The sequence below is a fragment of the Lolium rigidum genome, chromosome 1, assembly GCF_022539505.1.
Source record: "Lolium rigidum isolate FL_2022 chromosome 1, APGP_CSIRO_Lrig_0.1, whole genome shotgun sequence".
NCBI lineage: Eukaryota > Viridiplantae > Streptophyta > Magnoliopsida > Poales > Poaceae > Lolium > Lolium rigidum.
The window spans coordinates 37,619,435-37,635,076 of NC_061508.1; the positions used below are offsets into that span (position 1 = coordinate 37,619,435).

General features: G+C 43.4%; 1 protein-coding gene across 4 annotated transcripts; it reads right to left on the minus strand.

Moving 5' to 3' along the window:
* Positions 1–10,854: 10,854 nt before the first annotated feature.
* On the minus strand, positions 10,855–14,255 carry LOC124671318. 4 transcript variants are annotated; one of them, XR_006992684.1, is made up of 5 exons: positions 13,891–14,255; positions 13,673–13,774; positions 12,261–12,573; positions 12,003–12,121; positions 10,855–11,926 (listed from the first exon to the last, which is right to left on the minus strand). XR_006992684.1 is itself a non-coding variant. In XM_047207709.1 (3 exons), the coding sequence occupies exons 1-2, from the start codon at positions 14,128–14,130 to the stop codon at positions 13,679–13,681; spliced, it is 360 nt and encodes a 119-aa protein (XP_047063665.1). In that variant the 5' UTR covers positions 14,131–14,255; the 3' UTR covers positions 13,584–13,603; positions 13,673–13,678. The 4 variants fall into 4 exon arrangements, 1 of the variants encoding a protein (XP_047063665.1); XR_006992683.1 differs by having other exon boundaries at positions 12,261–13,565; XR_006992682.1 differs by having other exon boundaries at positions 12,261–13,774.
* Positions 14,256–15,642: the final 1,387 nt, after the last annotated feature.

The window sequence follows — 15,642 nt, forward strand, 5'->3', positions numbered from 1 at the left end:
AGAGGGAATACTTCATGCATCCAAAATCCTTTGAGCCAACCACTATGCCATTTGTGTCCACCATACCTACCTACTACATGGTATTTATCCGCCATTCCAAAGTAAATTGCTTGAGTGCTACCTTTAAAATTCCATCATTCACCTTTGCAATATATAGCCCATGGGACAAATAGCTTAAAAACTATTGTGGTATTGAATATGTACTTATGCACTTTATCTCTTATTAAGTTGCTTGTTGTGCGATAACCATGCTTTCGGGGGACGCCATCAACTATCTTTGTTGAATATCATGTGAGCTGCTATGCATGTCCGTCTTGTCCGAAGTAAGAGATCTGCACCACCTTAATGGTTGGAGCATGCATATTGTTAGAGAAGAACATTGGGCCGCTAACTAAAGCCATGATTCATGGTGGAAGTTTCAGCTTTTGGACAAATATCCTCAATCCCATAATGAGAATAAGAATTAATTGCTGTCAAATGCTTAAAGCATTAAAAGAGGAGTCCATTGATTCTGTTGTCCATGTTGTCCCTGAGCAACTTTGCTTATCTAAATATGGATGTATCCACACATGTTTTTACTCTAGATACATACACGTCTAAGGAAAGTTGAATCAATTAATTTAGTTCGGAGGGTTGATACGTCTCCGACGTATCGATAATTTCTTGTGTTCCATGCCACATTATTGATGTTATCTACATGTTTTATGCACACTTTATGTCATATTCGTGCATTTTCTGGAACTAACCTATTAACAAGATGCCGAAGTGCCGCTTGTTGTTTTCTCGCTGTTTTTGGTTTCGAAATCCTAGTAACGAAATATTCTCGAATCGGACGAAATCAACGCCCAAGTTCCTATTTTCATCGGAAGCATCCAGAACACCCGGAAGGACCGGAGGGGAGCCCTGGGGCCCCACACCACATCCCGGCGCGGCCGGGGGGCGCGCCCCTATAGTGTGGGCCCCCGTAAGCCCTCCTCGCGCCGCCTCTCCGCCTATATAAAGCCCCCGACCTAAAAACCTCGACACGATTGACGAAAACCACGAAACCTTCCGGCAGCCGCCGCCATCGCGAGGCCAAGATCCGGGGGACAGGAGTCTCCGTTCCGGCACGCCGCCGGAGCGGGGAAGTGCCCCGGAAGGCTTCTCCATCGACACCGCTGCCATCTCCACCGCCATCTTCATCACCGCCGTTGCTCCCATGAGGAGGGAGTAGTTCTCCATCGAGGCTCGGGGCTGTACCGGTAGCTATGTGGTTCATCTCTCCCATGTACCTCAATACAATAATCTCATGAGCTGCTTTACATGATTGAGATTCATATGAGTTTGTATCACAATTTATCTATGTGCTACTCTAGCAAAGTTATTAAAGTAGTTCTATTCCTCCCGCACGTGTGTAAAGGTGACAAGTGTGTGCACCGTGTTAGTACTTGGTTTATGCTATGATCATGATCTCTTGTAGATTATGAAGTTAACTATTGCTATGATAATATTGATGTGATCTATTCCTCCTACATATGCATGAAGGTGACAGTGTGCATGCTATGTTAGTACTTGGTTTAGTCTATTGATCTATCTTACACTATAAGGTTACTTAAATATGAACAAATTGTGGAGCTTGTTAACTCCGGCATTGAGGGTTCGTGTAATCCTACGCAATGTGTTCATCATCCAACAAAAGTGTAGAGTATGCATTTATCTATTCCGTTATGTGATCAATGTTGAGAGTGTCCACTAGTGAAAGTGTAATCCCTAGGCCTTGTTCCTAAATATCGCTATCGCTGCTTGTTTACTCGTTTCACTCGCGTTACTACTGCTGCAATACTACCACCATCAACTACACGCCAGCAAGCTATTTTCCGGCACCGTTGCTACTCGCTCATATATATTCATACCACCCGTATTTCACTATCTCTTCGCCGAACTAGTGCACCTATTAGGTGTGTTGGGGACACAAGAGACTTCTTGCTTTGTGGTTGCAGGGTTGCATGAGAGGGATATCTTTGACCTCTTCCTCCCCGAGTTCGATAAACCTTGGGTGATCCACTTAAGGGAAAACTTGTCGCTGTTCTACAAACCTCTGCTCTTGGAGGCCCAACACTGTCTACAGGAAAAGGAGGGGGAAGTAGACATCAAGCACTTTTCTGGCGCCGTTGCCGGGGAGGAAAGGTAAAAGGTACTCACACTCCGGATCTCGGCAACTAAGCTATTTTCCGGCGCTGTAAGTACTCGAAGCTATTTCCTTTAGATTCTGCAATTGCAACTTTTTGTTTCTTGTTTACACTAGTAAGGCATAATGGACAACAATGAGCTTTTTACTCTATTTCCTGATTTAAGACATGGATGGTTTGATCCGAAAATTAAAAAACCCATGGAACATGTTAGTATGAACACTTTGAATACCATTGTTGCTAATGATATGGAAAATTCTAAGCTTGGGGAAGCTGGTTTTGATGAGCATGATATTTTTAGTCCCCCAAGCATTGAGGAGAAAATTTTCTTTGATGATACTTTGCCTCCCATATATGATGATTATAATGATAGTAGTCTTTTGTTACCACCTGTTATGGAGGATGAATTTGATTATGATTACAATATGCCTCCTATATTTGATGATGAGAATAATAATGATAGCTACTTTGTTGAATTTGCTCCCACTATTACTAATAAAATTGATTATGCTTATGTGGAGAGTAATAATTTTATGCATGAGACTCATGATAAGAATGTTTCATTTGATAGCTATATTGTTGAGTTTGCTCATGATGCTACTGAAAGTTATTATGAGAGAGGAAAATATGGTTGTAGAAATTTTCATGTTACTAAAACACCTCTCTATGTGCTGAAATTTTTCAAGCTACACTTGTTTTATCTTCCTGTGCTTGTTACTTTGCTTTTCATGAACTTGTTTATTTACAAGATTCCTATGCATAGGAAGCATGTTAGACTCAAATGTATTTTGAATTTGCCTCTTGATGCTCTCTTTTGTTTCAACTATAATTTCTTGCGAGTGCATCATCAAAACTGCTGAGCCCATCTTAATGGCTATAAAGAAAGAACTTCTTGGGAGATAACCCATGTGTTATTTTGCTACAGTACTTTGTTTTATATTTGTGTCTTGGAAGTTGTTTACTACTGTAGCAACCTCTCCTTATCTTAGTTTTGTGTTTTGTTGTGCCAAGTTAAGCCGTTGATAGAAAAGTAAGTACTAGATTTGGATTACCGCGCAGTTCCAGATTTCTTTGCTGTCACGAATCTGGGTCCACCTCCCTGTAGGTAGCTCAGAAAATTAAGCCAATTTACGTGCATGATCCTCAGATATGTACGCAACTTTCATTCAATTTGAGCATTTTCATTTGAGCAAGTCTGGTGCCATTTTAAAATTCGTCAATGCGAACTGTTCTGTTTTGACAGATTCTGCCTTTTATTTCGCATTGCCTCTTTTGCTATGTTGGATGAATTTCTTTGATCCACTAATGTCCAGTAGCATTATGCAATGTCCAGAAGTGTTAAGAATGATTGTGTCACCTCTGAATATGTCAATTTATATTGTGCACTAACCCTCTAATGAGTTGTTTCGAGTTTGGTGTGGAGGAAGTTTTCAAGGATCAAGAGAGGAGTATGATGCAACATGATCAAGGAGAGTGAAAGCTCTAAGCTTGGGGATGCCCCGGAGGTTCACCCCTGCATATATCAAGAAGACTCAAGCGTCTAAGCTTGGGGATGCCCAAGGCATCCCCTTCTTCATCGACAACATTATCAGGTTCCTCCCCTGAAACTATATTTTTATTCCATCACATCTTATGTGCCTTACTTGGAGCGTCGGTTTGTTTTTGTTTTTGTTTGTGTTTGAATAAATTGGATTACATCATGCTTGTGTGGGAGAGAGACACGCTCCGCTGGTTCGTATGAACACATGTGTTCTTAGCTCATAATATTCATGGCGAAGTTTCTTCTTCGTTAAATTGTTATATGGTTGGAATTGGAAAATGATACATGTAGTAATTGCTATAAATGTCTTGAGTAATGTGATACTTGGCAATTGTTGTGCTCATGATTAAGCTCTTGCATCATATGCTTTGCACCCATTAATGAAGAAATACATAGAGCATGCTAAAATTTGGTTTGCATATTTGGTTTCTCTAAGGTCTAGATAATTTCTAGTATTGAGTTTGAACAACAAGGAAGACGGTGTAGAGTCTTATAATGTTTTCAATATGTCTTTTATGTGAGTTTTTTCTGCACCGGTTCATCCTTGTGTTTGTTTCAAATAAGCCTTGCTAGCCTAAACCTTGTATCGAGAGGGAATACTTCTCATGCATCCAAATCCTTGAGCCAAACAACACTATGCCATTTGTGTCCACCATACCTACCTACTACATGGTATTTCCTGCCATTCCAAAGTAAATTGCTTGAGTGCTACCTTTAAACAATTCAAAATTTATCACCTCTGATTTGTGTCAATGTTTTATAGCTCATGAGGAAGTATGTGGTGTTTATCTTTCAATCTTGTTGGGCAACTTTCACCAATGGACTAGTGGCTTCATCCGCTTATCCAATAATTTTGCAAAAAGAGTCGGCAATGGGATTCCCGAGTCCCAAATTAATTAACAAAAATAGACACTCCTCCATGGTATGTGATTGTTGGACGAGCACCCGAAGATTCGGTTAGCCATGGCTTGTGTAAGCAAAGGTTGGGAGGAGTGTCATCATAATAAAACTAAAATAAAAAGGCACTCCTTCATGGTATGAGATTGTTGGCAGTGCACCCGAGGATTCGGTTAGCCATGGTTTGTGAAAGAAAGGTTGGAAGGAGTGCCACCCAAAATAAAATAAAATAAAATGGGAGCCGCTCTTTGAAGGTTTGTCTGGCAAGGGGGTTAGAGTACCCGCTACCATTCGTTGACAACAACATACACCTCTCAAAACTTTATTTTTATGCTCTCTTTATGTTTTCAAAATCAAAGCTCTAGCACAAATATAGCAATCGATGCTTTCCTCTTTGAAGGACCATTCTTTTACTTTTATTGTTGAGTCAGTTCACCTATCTCTCTCTACCTCAAGAAGCAAACATTTGTGTGAACTGTGCATTGATTCCTACATATTTGCTTATTGCACTTATTATATTACTCTATGTTGACAATATCCATGAGATATACATGTTACAAGTTGAAAGCAACCGCTGAAACTTAATCTTCCTTTGTGTTGCTTCAATGCTTTTACTATGAATTATTGCTTTATGAGTTAACTCTTATGCAAGACTTATTGATGCTTGTCTTGAAGTACTATTCATGAAAAGTCCTTGCTTTATGATCCACTTGTTTACACATGTCATATACATTGTTTTGATCGCTGCATTCACTACATATGCTTTACAAATAGTATGATCAAGATTATGATGGCATGTCACTCCAGAAATTATCTGTGTTATCGTTTTACCTGCTCGGGACGAGCAGAACTAAGCTTGGGGATGCCGATACGTCTCCGACGTATCGATAATTTCTTGTGTTCCATGCCACATTATTGATGTTATCTACATGTTTTATGCACACTTTATGTCATATTCGTGCATTTTCCGGAACTAACCTATTAACAAGATGCCGAAGTGCCGCTTCTGTTTTCTCGCTGTTTTTGGTTTCGAAATCCTAGTAACGAAATATTCTCGAATCGGACGAAATCAACGCCCAAGTTCCTATTTTCATCGGAAGCATCCGAACACCCGGGAAGGACCGGAGGGGAGCCCCGGGGGCCCCACACCACACCCCGGCGCGGCCGGGGGGGGCCGCGCCCCCTATAGTGTGGGCCCCCCAGAAGCCCTCCTGCGCCGCCTCTCCGCCTATATAAAGCCCCTGACCTAAAAACCTCGACACGATTGACGAAAACCACAGAAACCTTCCAGAGCCGCCGCCATCGCGAGGCCAAGATCTGGGGGACAGGAGTCTCTGTTCCGGCACGCCGCCGGAGCGGGGAAGTGCCCCCGGAAGGCTTCTCCATCGACACCGCTGCCATCTCCACCGCCATCTTCATCACCGCTCGTCGCTCCCATGAGGAGGGAGTAGTTCTCCATCGAGGCTCGGGGCTGTACCGGTAGCTATGTGGTTCATCTCTCCCATGTACCTCAATACAATAATCTCATGAGCTGCTTTACATGATTGAGATTCATATGAGTTTGTATCACAATTTATCTATGTGCTACTCTAGCAAAGTTATTAAAGTAGTTCTATTCCTCCTGCACGTGTGTAAAGGTGACAGTGTGTGCACCGTGTTAGTACTTGGTTTATGCTATGATCATGATCTCTTGTAGATTATGAAGTTAACTATTGCTATGATAATATTGATGTGATCTATTCCTCCTACATATGCATGAAGGTGACAGTGTGCATGCTATGTTAGTACTTGGTTTAGTCTATTGATCTATCTTACACTATAAGGTTACTTAAATATGAACAAATTGTGGAGCTTGTTAACTCCGGCATTGAGGGTTCGTGTAATCCTACGCAATGTGTTCATCATCCAACAAAAGTGTAGAGTATGCATTTATCTATTCTCGTTATGTGATCAATGTTGAGAGTGTCCACTAGTGAAAGTGTAATCCCTAGGCCTTGTTCCTAAATATCGCTATCGCCGCTTGTTTACTCGTTTCACCTGCGTTACTATCGCTCGCAATACTACCACCATCAACTACACGCCTGCCAAGCTATTTTCCGGCACCGTTGCTACTTGCTCATATATATTCATACCACCTCGTATTTCACTATCTCTTCGCCGAACTAGTGCACCTATTAGGTGTGTTGGGGACATAAGAGACTTCTTGCTTTGTGGTTGCAGGGGTTGCATGAGAGGGATATCTTTGACCTCTTCCTCCTTGAGTTCGATAAACCTTGGGTGATCCACTTAAGGGAAAACTTGTCGCTGTTCTACAAACCTCTCGCTCTTGGAGGCCCAACACCGTCTACGGGAAAAGGAGGGGAAGTAGACATCAAGGGTGTACAATATACGGAGAGAAGTCGGCCTCGTCTCCGGCCGGCGAGGCCGCCGGAGAGAAGGGGGAGAGGAGCCGGGGAGTGGGAGAGACTCGAGAGAGAAAGAGAAGAGGAAGAAATGAGAGCTCCCTGGGGAAGAACATTATTTTTGTCGTAAAGCTCGTAGCTTGAAACTGAAAATTTCGGCCGCGCGCCAAATCATCCCGCCGCATCCATTCGAAAATCCCGTGACCAGTTTTACCCTTTTAACCCCGGTCCGAAGCTACAACCCACCGACCATGGAGGGCTCATTCGGTAACAATGAAATATCTTGTCTAGATCCCGAACCCTCCCCACAGGCCCACACCCACACACCAACCATTCGCCCCATTAGCTCAAAAATACTCTCACACGCCAAAGCTCTGACTCTCTACAGTACTAGATCTGCTTCACCGCCGGCATACTCCTCCACGGCGTAGCCTTGATCGTGTTGGCTGTCCACCCACCTGATCCGCTCCACCGCCGACCTCGCCACCGACGGATCTGCTTCACCGCCGACCTCGCCACCGACGGATCTGCTTCACCGCCGACCTCGCCACCGACTACCTCGGCGCAGCGGCTGTATCAACTTCACCGAATCCCTTGCCGACCAACCAGATCTGCTTCACTAACGCCCGCTTGTACTGAAACAGGGTCGATTTATCGTCTCCCGCGTTCGCCGCCGCCGGAATGCAAGTTGCCGCCCCGTCCACCCCGCCGCAGGCTTGGTTAGTACGCTGGCCCGTTAGATCGCGGTGTTTCTTTAGCCATGTTTTGTGTAGTTATTTGCGGATCTCATATGCCGTTAACTTTCTTGATGTGTTGCTTCGCATGAAGTTTGTTTAAATATTGTACAAGTACAAAAGCATTATCCGGTCGCTACCATCCTGTTCATTCTATCGACACTCGTGTGCATCCACATATTTATAGCCTTATACCCATTCATTTGCCGCCATCTTGTTTTTGTACTCGCATGCTATTGTCGCACTCGCTTTTATAGTCATGCTATGGGCATTTCCAATCTGCTTGTTCTTATACCACGTCATTAGCTCACCGCTAGTCGCTAGTTGTTTTCTCGTGTCTCGCTATTCTCACACTCGCTTTTATAATCATGCTATGTGCATTTCCAATCTGCTTGCTCTTATACCTCGTCTTTAGCTTATATAGTTATTCGCTGCGTGCATGTCCGGTCTTTGTATTATCGTAGACCGACTTGTCAATGTTATTTTTCCTAGGGATTGATCATGCGAACCACTTATTAGAACATCCAACATTAACAGCGGGGACGCTAGGGAAGGTTGGAATCCGAGTTCTTGGTTGGTAATTTTGGCGTTTACTTCCGTTATTATCTATAACCTATATGCATTGTTCCTTATGCAAGAGATTAACACTTGGAACCCCGCCATAGCAATGCCATTCATGCTTTACTATGTTTCTGCCTATTTGATATGCTTGTCTTGGAGAAACTGCGAAGGTGATTTGAACTCGACATTTGGTCATTCTTAATGCCGCTTTACTTTATGTGGAAAACCTTGGCATTACCCTACTCTAAATCCGAATGTCCGAAATTCGTATCTCATGCAAAGCAACATCTAGTTGGTTTTAATCGATATCCGGTAAATATTGGCTTATTCATTTGGCGACTCAAGTTTTTTGTTATTTGAAACCAGACTGACTTGGTCTTAAATGTGATATCTAAACATAGATTAAGGACAATGGAGCAGGAGGATTAGCATTTCACTTGATGGCTGAACCTAAAATGACAGGCATGTTGACCACGACTAGTGCACGCAAGAGAAGGACCTGCAATGAGCCGGTATGTGCTTAGTACATGCATCTTATCTTATCTTGTGCTTATTTCTCGCTACATGTCGTTATCCGATCTCTACATTGCGTAATACATGTTTGAATAGTTAATTGTTGTAACTATGTTTGCAATGTTACCGTAATGCAGCTTTAATGAAGCAGATCATCATTAGAAGATAGTCGCCAAAAAAGGATCCGTAGCGACCCCGTGCAACATTATGATGTAAGTTTGTGCTTAGTACAAGTTCCATACATTGTCTTATTTATGCAACTTGTTATTATCTTATATCTACATTGCATAATAAATGTTTGCATAGTTCATCGTTTAACTCTTTTTGCATTATTATCGAATGCGATTGTGATGAAGCAATCTTCATTAGAAGTGAGGCCCACAAAAAGTTCGATATTTCTTCCGATGCATCTTCTCATAGCCGTCAACCTAGACCATTGCTTTCATCAAACAGTAAATATCTCAAGGCTGTACTTTATAAAAGACATGGTATTGCTGCTTTAAGATCTGTAGCTGATATGTTGACAAAGAGTACACAAGATTCAATCAAGGCGATTGCCAAATGTCAATGTGTTATTGATGATGCTAATAGAAGTCCTCAATGATTCTATGTAATTTTTTTGTTTGGGCACATTAATTGCCTTGTAATTTTCCTACCTGTTTTATTTGTGTATGTAATTGTGTGTATCATTGATATCGGATTTTAGGCTCATGAAATGTAATGCAAGTTGACTAGTCAAACAAGTAGGGCACTACAACGGATTGGGCCGGCCCACTTACGATAGTGTGGGACCCACTTTCATTTTGGGCCGCCCACTTCTTTAGTAGGCCGGCCGGTTACACGATAGTGGGATCCACATGCTTATTGGGCCGGCCCACTATCTTGTTGGGCCGACCTATTTGCTATATGGTGGTCCCACATGGTAAATGGGCCGACCCTTTAACGAGAAGGTGGGACCCACCTGTGTTTTTGGCCGGCCCACTATCTTGTTGGGCCGGCCCACTTGCTATATGGTGGACCCCACATACTAAATGGGCCGGCCTTTTAACTGGAAAGTGGGACCCACCTGTGTTTTTGGCCCGCCCACTATCTTGTTGGGCCGGCCCACTTGCTATATGGTGGACCCCACATACTAAATGGGCCGGCCTTTTAACAGGAAGGTGGGACCCACTCGTGCTTTTGGCCCGGCCTACTATCTTGTTGGGCCGCCCACTTGCTATATGGTGGACCCCACACACCAAATGGGCCGCCCTTTAACGAGAAAGTGGGACCCACTGTGTTTTTGGCCCGACCCACTATCTTGTTGGGCCGGCCCACTTGCTATATGGTGGACCCCACATACTAAATGGGCCGACCCTTTAACTCGGAAAGTGGGACCCACTCGTGTTTTTGGCCGGCCCACTTGCTATATGGTGGACCCCACACACTAAATGGGCCGGCCCTTTAACGGGAAAGTGGGACCCACCTGTGTTTTGGCCCGGCCCACTTGCTTCTTGGGCCGGCCCAGTTGTTGTAAGGTGGACCCCACATGTTAAATGGGCCGGCCCATTTAAGTTTTGACCAGTCAACCTTAGAGGTTAGGCCCGGCCCACGTAACTAATGGACCAGCCCAGCTATATAGTTGACCGGTCAAACTATGTCGGCCGGCCCGGCCCGCTTAAGACGTGGCGAGCCTCGTGTGGGCCTACCATCTACCACGGGGTTTCAGCCGGTTAACGCCGTTAACCGCCGCCTAACGACGTCCGCCACGTGTCGGCTTGCATGACGTCGGCGAGTCAACGGGCTCCCGGAAACACTTGGGCAACGGTCCGATTTTCCGTGGCGGAAGGGCGCCCAAGCGCGACGGACCGAAAAAATCGTCGTAGGACTTTGCCTGACGCAGTTTCCACAACAGAACCCATATCGTCGGGTTAGGCCCATAGGCGACGAAAAATACCCCTTAGCGGACGATTTTGAGACGTTGTCTATCAGAACTTTTCTTGTAGTGACAAGATCACAACATCTTAATGAGTTATAGTTGAACGCCTGTGCGCTGCGACGGCCCTTAACTTTTTGTGTCGTCGCACATGCCGCGTGCTCAATTATAGCATAGCCCATGCTATGTTATCTCTAGGAGTTAAAATTGATTATAGAAAACAGTTGAAAATCTATATTATCTCACATCCTAGTCTGTCAACCTTGTTGCCAGCAAGCTCGAGCCGCTCCTATATTATCTCACATGACAGTTAGAACGGCTAGGAAGATTTTCTATAGAACTGAGCAGGCTAGGAAGATTTTCCGGGTTGAGCACGCGTTGTGAGTCGTACTCAAGCATCTCTGAGATCTGGCTATACATGCAAATGATATACACAGGAGGATTGTTTGGTTCATATGCGGCCAAGTAAAAATGATTTCAAATGGGAAGTACCTAGTACCTATCCATGAACGTGGAAGTACCAGTGATAGAGGGGACAACTTGCAATATAAGTCCAACCAAAGTTCCTAGAACTTCACGTCTGTTAAAGTTGGAAAATTATTGTTAATGTACTTTACTTTCTTGCTTAACTAATAAGTTCCTTTGACAATCTGAAAGTCTAGGTAGTAACACAGAGAGAAAGATGCTAAATGTATCGCTGTCCTCGTAATTTCATTAATCAAATGCAGTAACTGTAATGATCAGGCAAAGAACATCAATTTACCTTGAATCAATTGAAAGTCCTCTACAATGTATGCAACTCGGGTATGGAACAAACCACTAAATCTCGGCTAGAAGAGTCAGAAATCTCCCAATAATCATGAAGCCCATGTTTCCGAGCCACATGAGACTGAAGAACCGTCCATAAGAACTGCAATATACATTCAGAGTTTCGGATAGGGTGCTACCTTGCATCTGTTGCACACTGGGGGAACTTGATGTTGACGAAGTACTCTGATAGGGTTCTTGTGTTCCTGTCAGTGCTCCAAAAAATGTACCACTGTGGATTATGCATGTTGTCGACAAGAATGTTGTAGTCATTACTGATGGGTAGAACCATAAAACTGGGAGGACCTAGCTAGGATGGCCTCTGACTGACCCATCAACACACGGCGATGTGTGTCTCATTGTTCTCATCTACCTTGGCTACCATTCGACTAGACAAAAATAATTTCATACATGTTAGTCTTATCATGAACTGCTTAACTTGGACAATCAGAACATATTTTGTACCTGCTTTATTTCTGTTCATTGCATAGTCAAATTAATGCATGAATCAATTGCTTCCCTGGCTTGGGAAGCAAGACCTTCAGAGTACAGGCTTATCCTGGACTTGGCTTTGTTGCTCTTGTCTACAAGACAAAATCATGGCTTAAAATAGGAGACAATATCACATGTATCTCATGCAAAGTAATAAGGTAAGCAAATAATAAGCATGCAGACATACAAGAGACTATAGTAAGCGGCTGTTGTGATTGACGCATGCCATACCTTTATAGCAACTGACAACGGATTCTTGTTATCTTGTAATTGATTTGTCTCAGAAAGTTTCAGACGAATGCAATAAAGAAATTTGAACTGACGGGTATTGTGGCACCAGACGGTTCTGCGCTAATCCCATTTCTCTCTCTGACCCTCCAAGTCACCACTCACAACTGACTCTAGCGTCCTCAGCAGCCTTCTGTCGCTGGTGCTAACCGACTTTCATCATTGTCCAACTTCCCAAAGCCCATCTCATGACCAGGATGGCATGAGGCACCTCTTTTTGTCTTCCTCCACAACAACCAGGTCGCTACCATTGTTGCTGAGGTTCAGCAAATCAACAAGCAGGACTTAGAAAAGGGAGATGACAGTAATCTGATAGTTCCCTGCAACAAATATATCATCGAATACCCGTGCTCTGCTACGGCTCGATTTTATTTTCTCTCGTAATATATTAGAAAAATGTATGTGAAAATCTACATGTATAAAAAATAATCACATGGTATTACAGAAACAATAATATTCTACTTTTTTTAGGGTCCACACTACAGATTTTTACATAAGTACATTGCTCTATAGTTTTCACCACTATAGTTGAGATGTGGCTGCAATTAGTCTCCTTTTCGTGGCACTCCACTGCAAGCTCCTGCGCTATCATGAAAATATCGTGACATTTACTCCTAAACCTTCAGCGAGAAGCTCCTGAGCTGTCTTGCGCAACATTACATTGGTATGTGCTAGCCTGTTTGAACATCTAAGGGGTGAACTGAATTTTTACATACTGCATCTAAGCGACCACACTCCTAAACCAATTGAGTATGTGAGAAACCAATTCCCTTGTTCCATCTTTTCTTGGCACAACCAAAGTCTTCTAAATGGGTAGCCTAGTTGCATATGAAAGCAACACATAAACTATGAAGTGCTTGGATAACAACGGCGCATAGTGAATCAGCGCCAGTTTGGAGAAGAAAAGGGCATGTTTGCCATGTGCATTCAGTCAACAAGGGAACATTCAGCAAACTCTAACACTGTATGTGTCATCTGGTAGCAAACAAAGCATTGGCAGGATCTACTCGGGAAATATAATTGCATTGCTGATAGGGAGTCTTGAACAAGATAGAGACCTGAGACCATCAGACAAGGTTTCCAAAGAAGCACAAACTATGGCCGGAAACTGGAACTGAAATCATTGCAATGGGAGTAAAAACTATCATCATCTATGTATGTCGAAGAAATCTGCAGAAGAATGAGACCAGCCCTGATCCGTTCTGGTTTTTTGACACTTCGTGTGGACGAGCAATTGAAGAAGCACACCTTGGAATGTGGTTGTTAGAATAGTGACAGCATGAAAACTCGATATTAGCAAAGTCGGTGTGTTCTAATTCTGTAAAGTATTATGCAAGTGAAGGGAGGATATTTACTTTGAACTAAAGCAGAACCAGGCATTCTCGGACATCTTGAACTTGTCCCTCACCTTCTGAAGCTCCAGGTTCATCTTCTCTTAGCTTGACACTTCGTTCATTCTGGGAATACGGAAACAACAGGCACTATTAATCAGGCAATCACACCGTCGGACCAGAGACAAAAAGGGAGTAATCCTCCCACCACCAAAAGACAAGAAAACAAAGGACCGTCTCACCCTCTGTATTCGATCCTGCGCGCATTCTGTATTCGCCCAAGCTAAAGAAATCCTCCTGCGGGACGAGAGGATTGGGGGAGCGCAAGAAGCACGGACCACAGGGTTCTTGTCGTTGAGGAGGGCGGGGTTCTCCCGCAGCTTCCGCTGGACGCCCGTGAGGTCGCCGGCGCGCACGAGGCCGTGGATGGTCTGGGTCTTGGCCGGCCTCGGCAGCCTGTTTTGGCTGCCCGTCACCGGCATCTGCAGCTGCTGTGCCTCCTTCCGTCCCCTTCCCCGTGCTCCAGCAGTCTAGCACCTCCCGCGCCGCCGCGGCTCTCTCGATCGAGGAACGATTTCGATTGTAGGGGAGCGACGAGGGGTCGAGGGAAGAAGGGCCGCAGCACGGATATACGCGAAGGCGGCCTGGAGGTTGGTCGGGAGACGAATTGGGGAGGCAGCGTGGAGTCGTGGGCAGCGGTTTAGTATTTTCCTGTTTGCGGTTTTTTTCCGGACGATGAAGGATGGGGGACGCGGGCGATTTGTTTCGAGACGGAGGGAGCGGAGCAGAGGATGTACCATGGGACACCACCTCTAGATATTTAATATAGTAGAGATATATATTAAATAGGTTTTTTTTACAAAATTTCCCACCATGAGGAGGCCATGGCCCCTGCCAGCCCCTTGTTGGCTCCGTCCCTCCTAGATAGGGTGCTTCACTTGCACCCCTATTAACATAGCTAATGCGAAAACTAGTAAACACCCCACAAAGCTCTCTAATACAAATATTTATGTATCAGTTCATATAGCTTAACAAGTATATCATGTATAGATATGTAGTTTGTCTATAATTTGGTTTCACTTTTAGCATACCTCCTTATGAAGGTCTTTCATTGGAATTTTATAATTACAATCACTAGCAAAACTTACCTGACATGCTAGGAACTTCCTATCAATACAGAGGACCTCGTGCATTTTTTCTTACGTTTCTTATATGTACTTTGTCTCTCTTTTCAAAATCCTGCAAAAATCACGTAGAACATCTACATACATATCAACACATGTACTTTTGCAAAATTATATGTTATGATTTTGCATATCAATTAAGACTAGTAACTAGTAACATTTTAAGCCTATGTGTTTAATATTTATGTACTTTAAATATAGATATATATACTCCCTTCGATCCATAATAAGTGTCAATGTAGTCTAAAGTTAAACTAGAGCTCCAACACTTATTATGGATTGGAGGGAGTATGTCAGATGTTTGCAGATGAATGTGTCTATTCAAATTCTACAAGATTTTGGTTTGTGTGACTGCAATACATGAAAAAAGTGTGATTCCTCTTTAGGTTGGGGTGGATTGAATTTTGCCAATAAAATCTAGTGCAAGAAAATTTCATATTATTTGCAATTTACCAATCAAACAATCCACATAGGAAAAAACACATCACAAACCGGCAAGAGGCACGATCGATGGCATAAAACGGGAAAAGTTAGCTACTAGATGGTTTGTTCCCTGATGGGTTTCAGTGAGTGCATAACTACTTTGATCACGGATTAGCGTTGGGCTTATGTACGAATACATACTACGTAACAAGGGCTATTAGTATGTACATACATGTACAATTATGTGTTGTAATTTGTTTGTGGGGGATATGGCCGAACGGTGTGGGGGAGGGGGGTGTCTAGGCCATGCTCCCTTGGCTTCGTGCATGCTACCAAGTGAAAAAAAAGTAATTAATTTTTCTCGATTAATGTTACTGACCGTATATA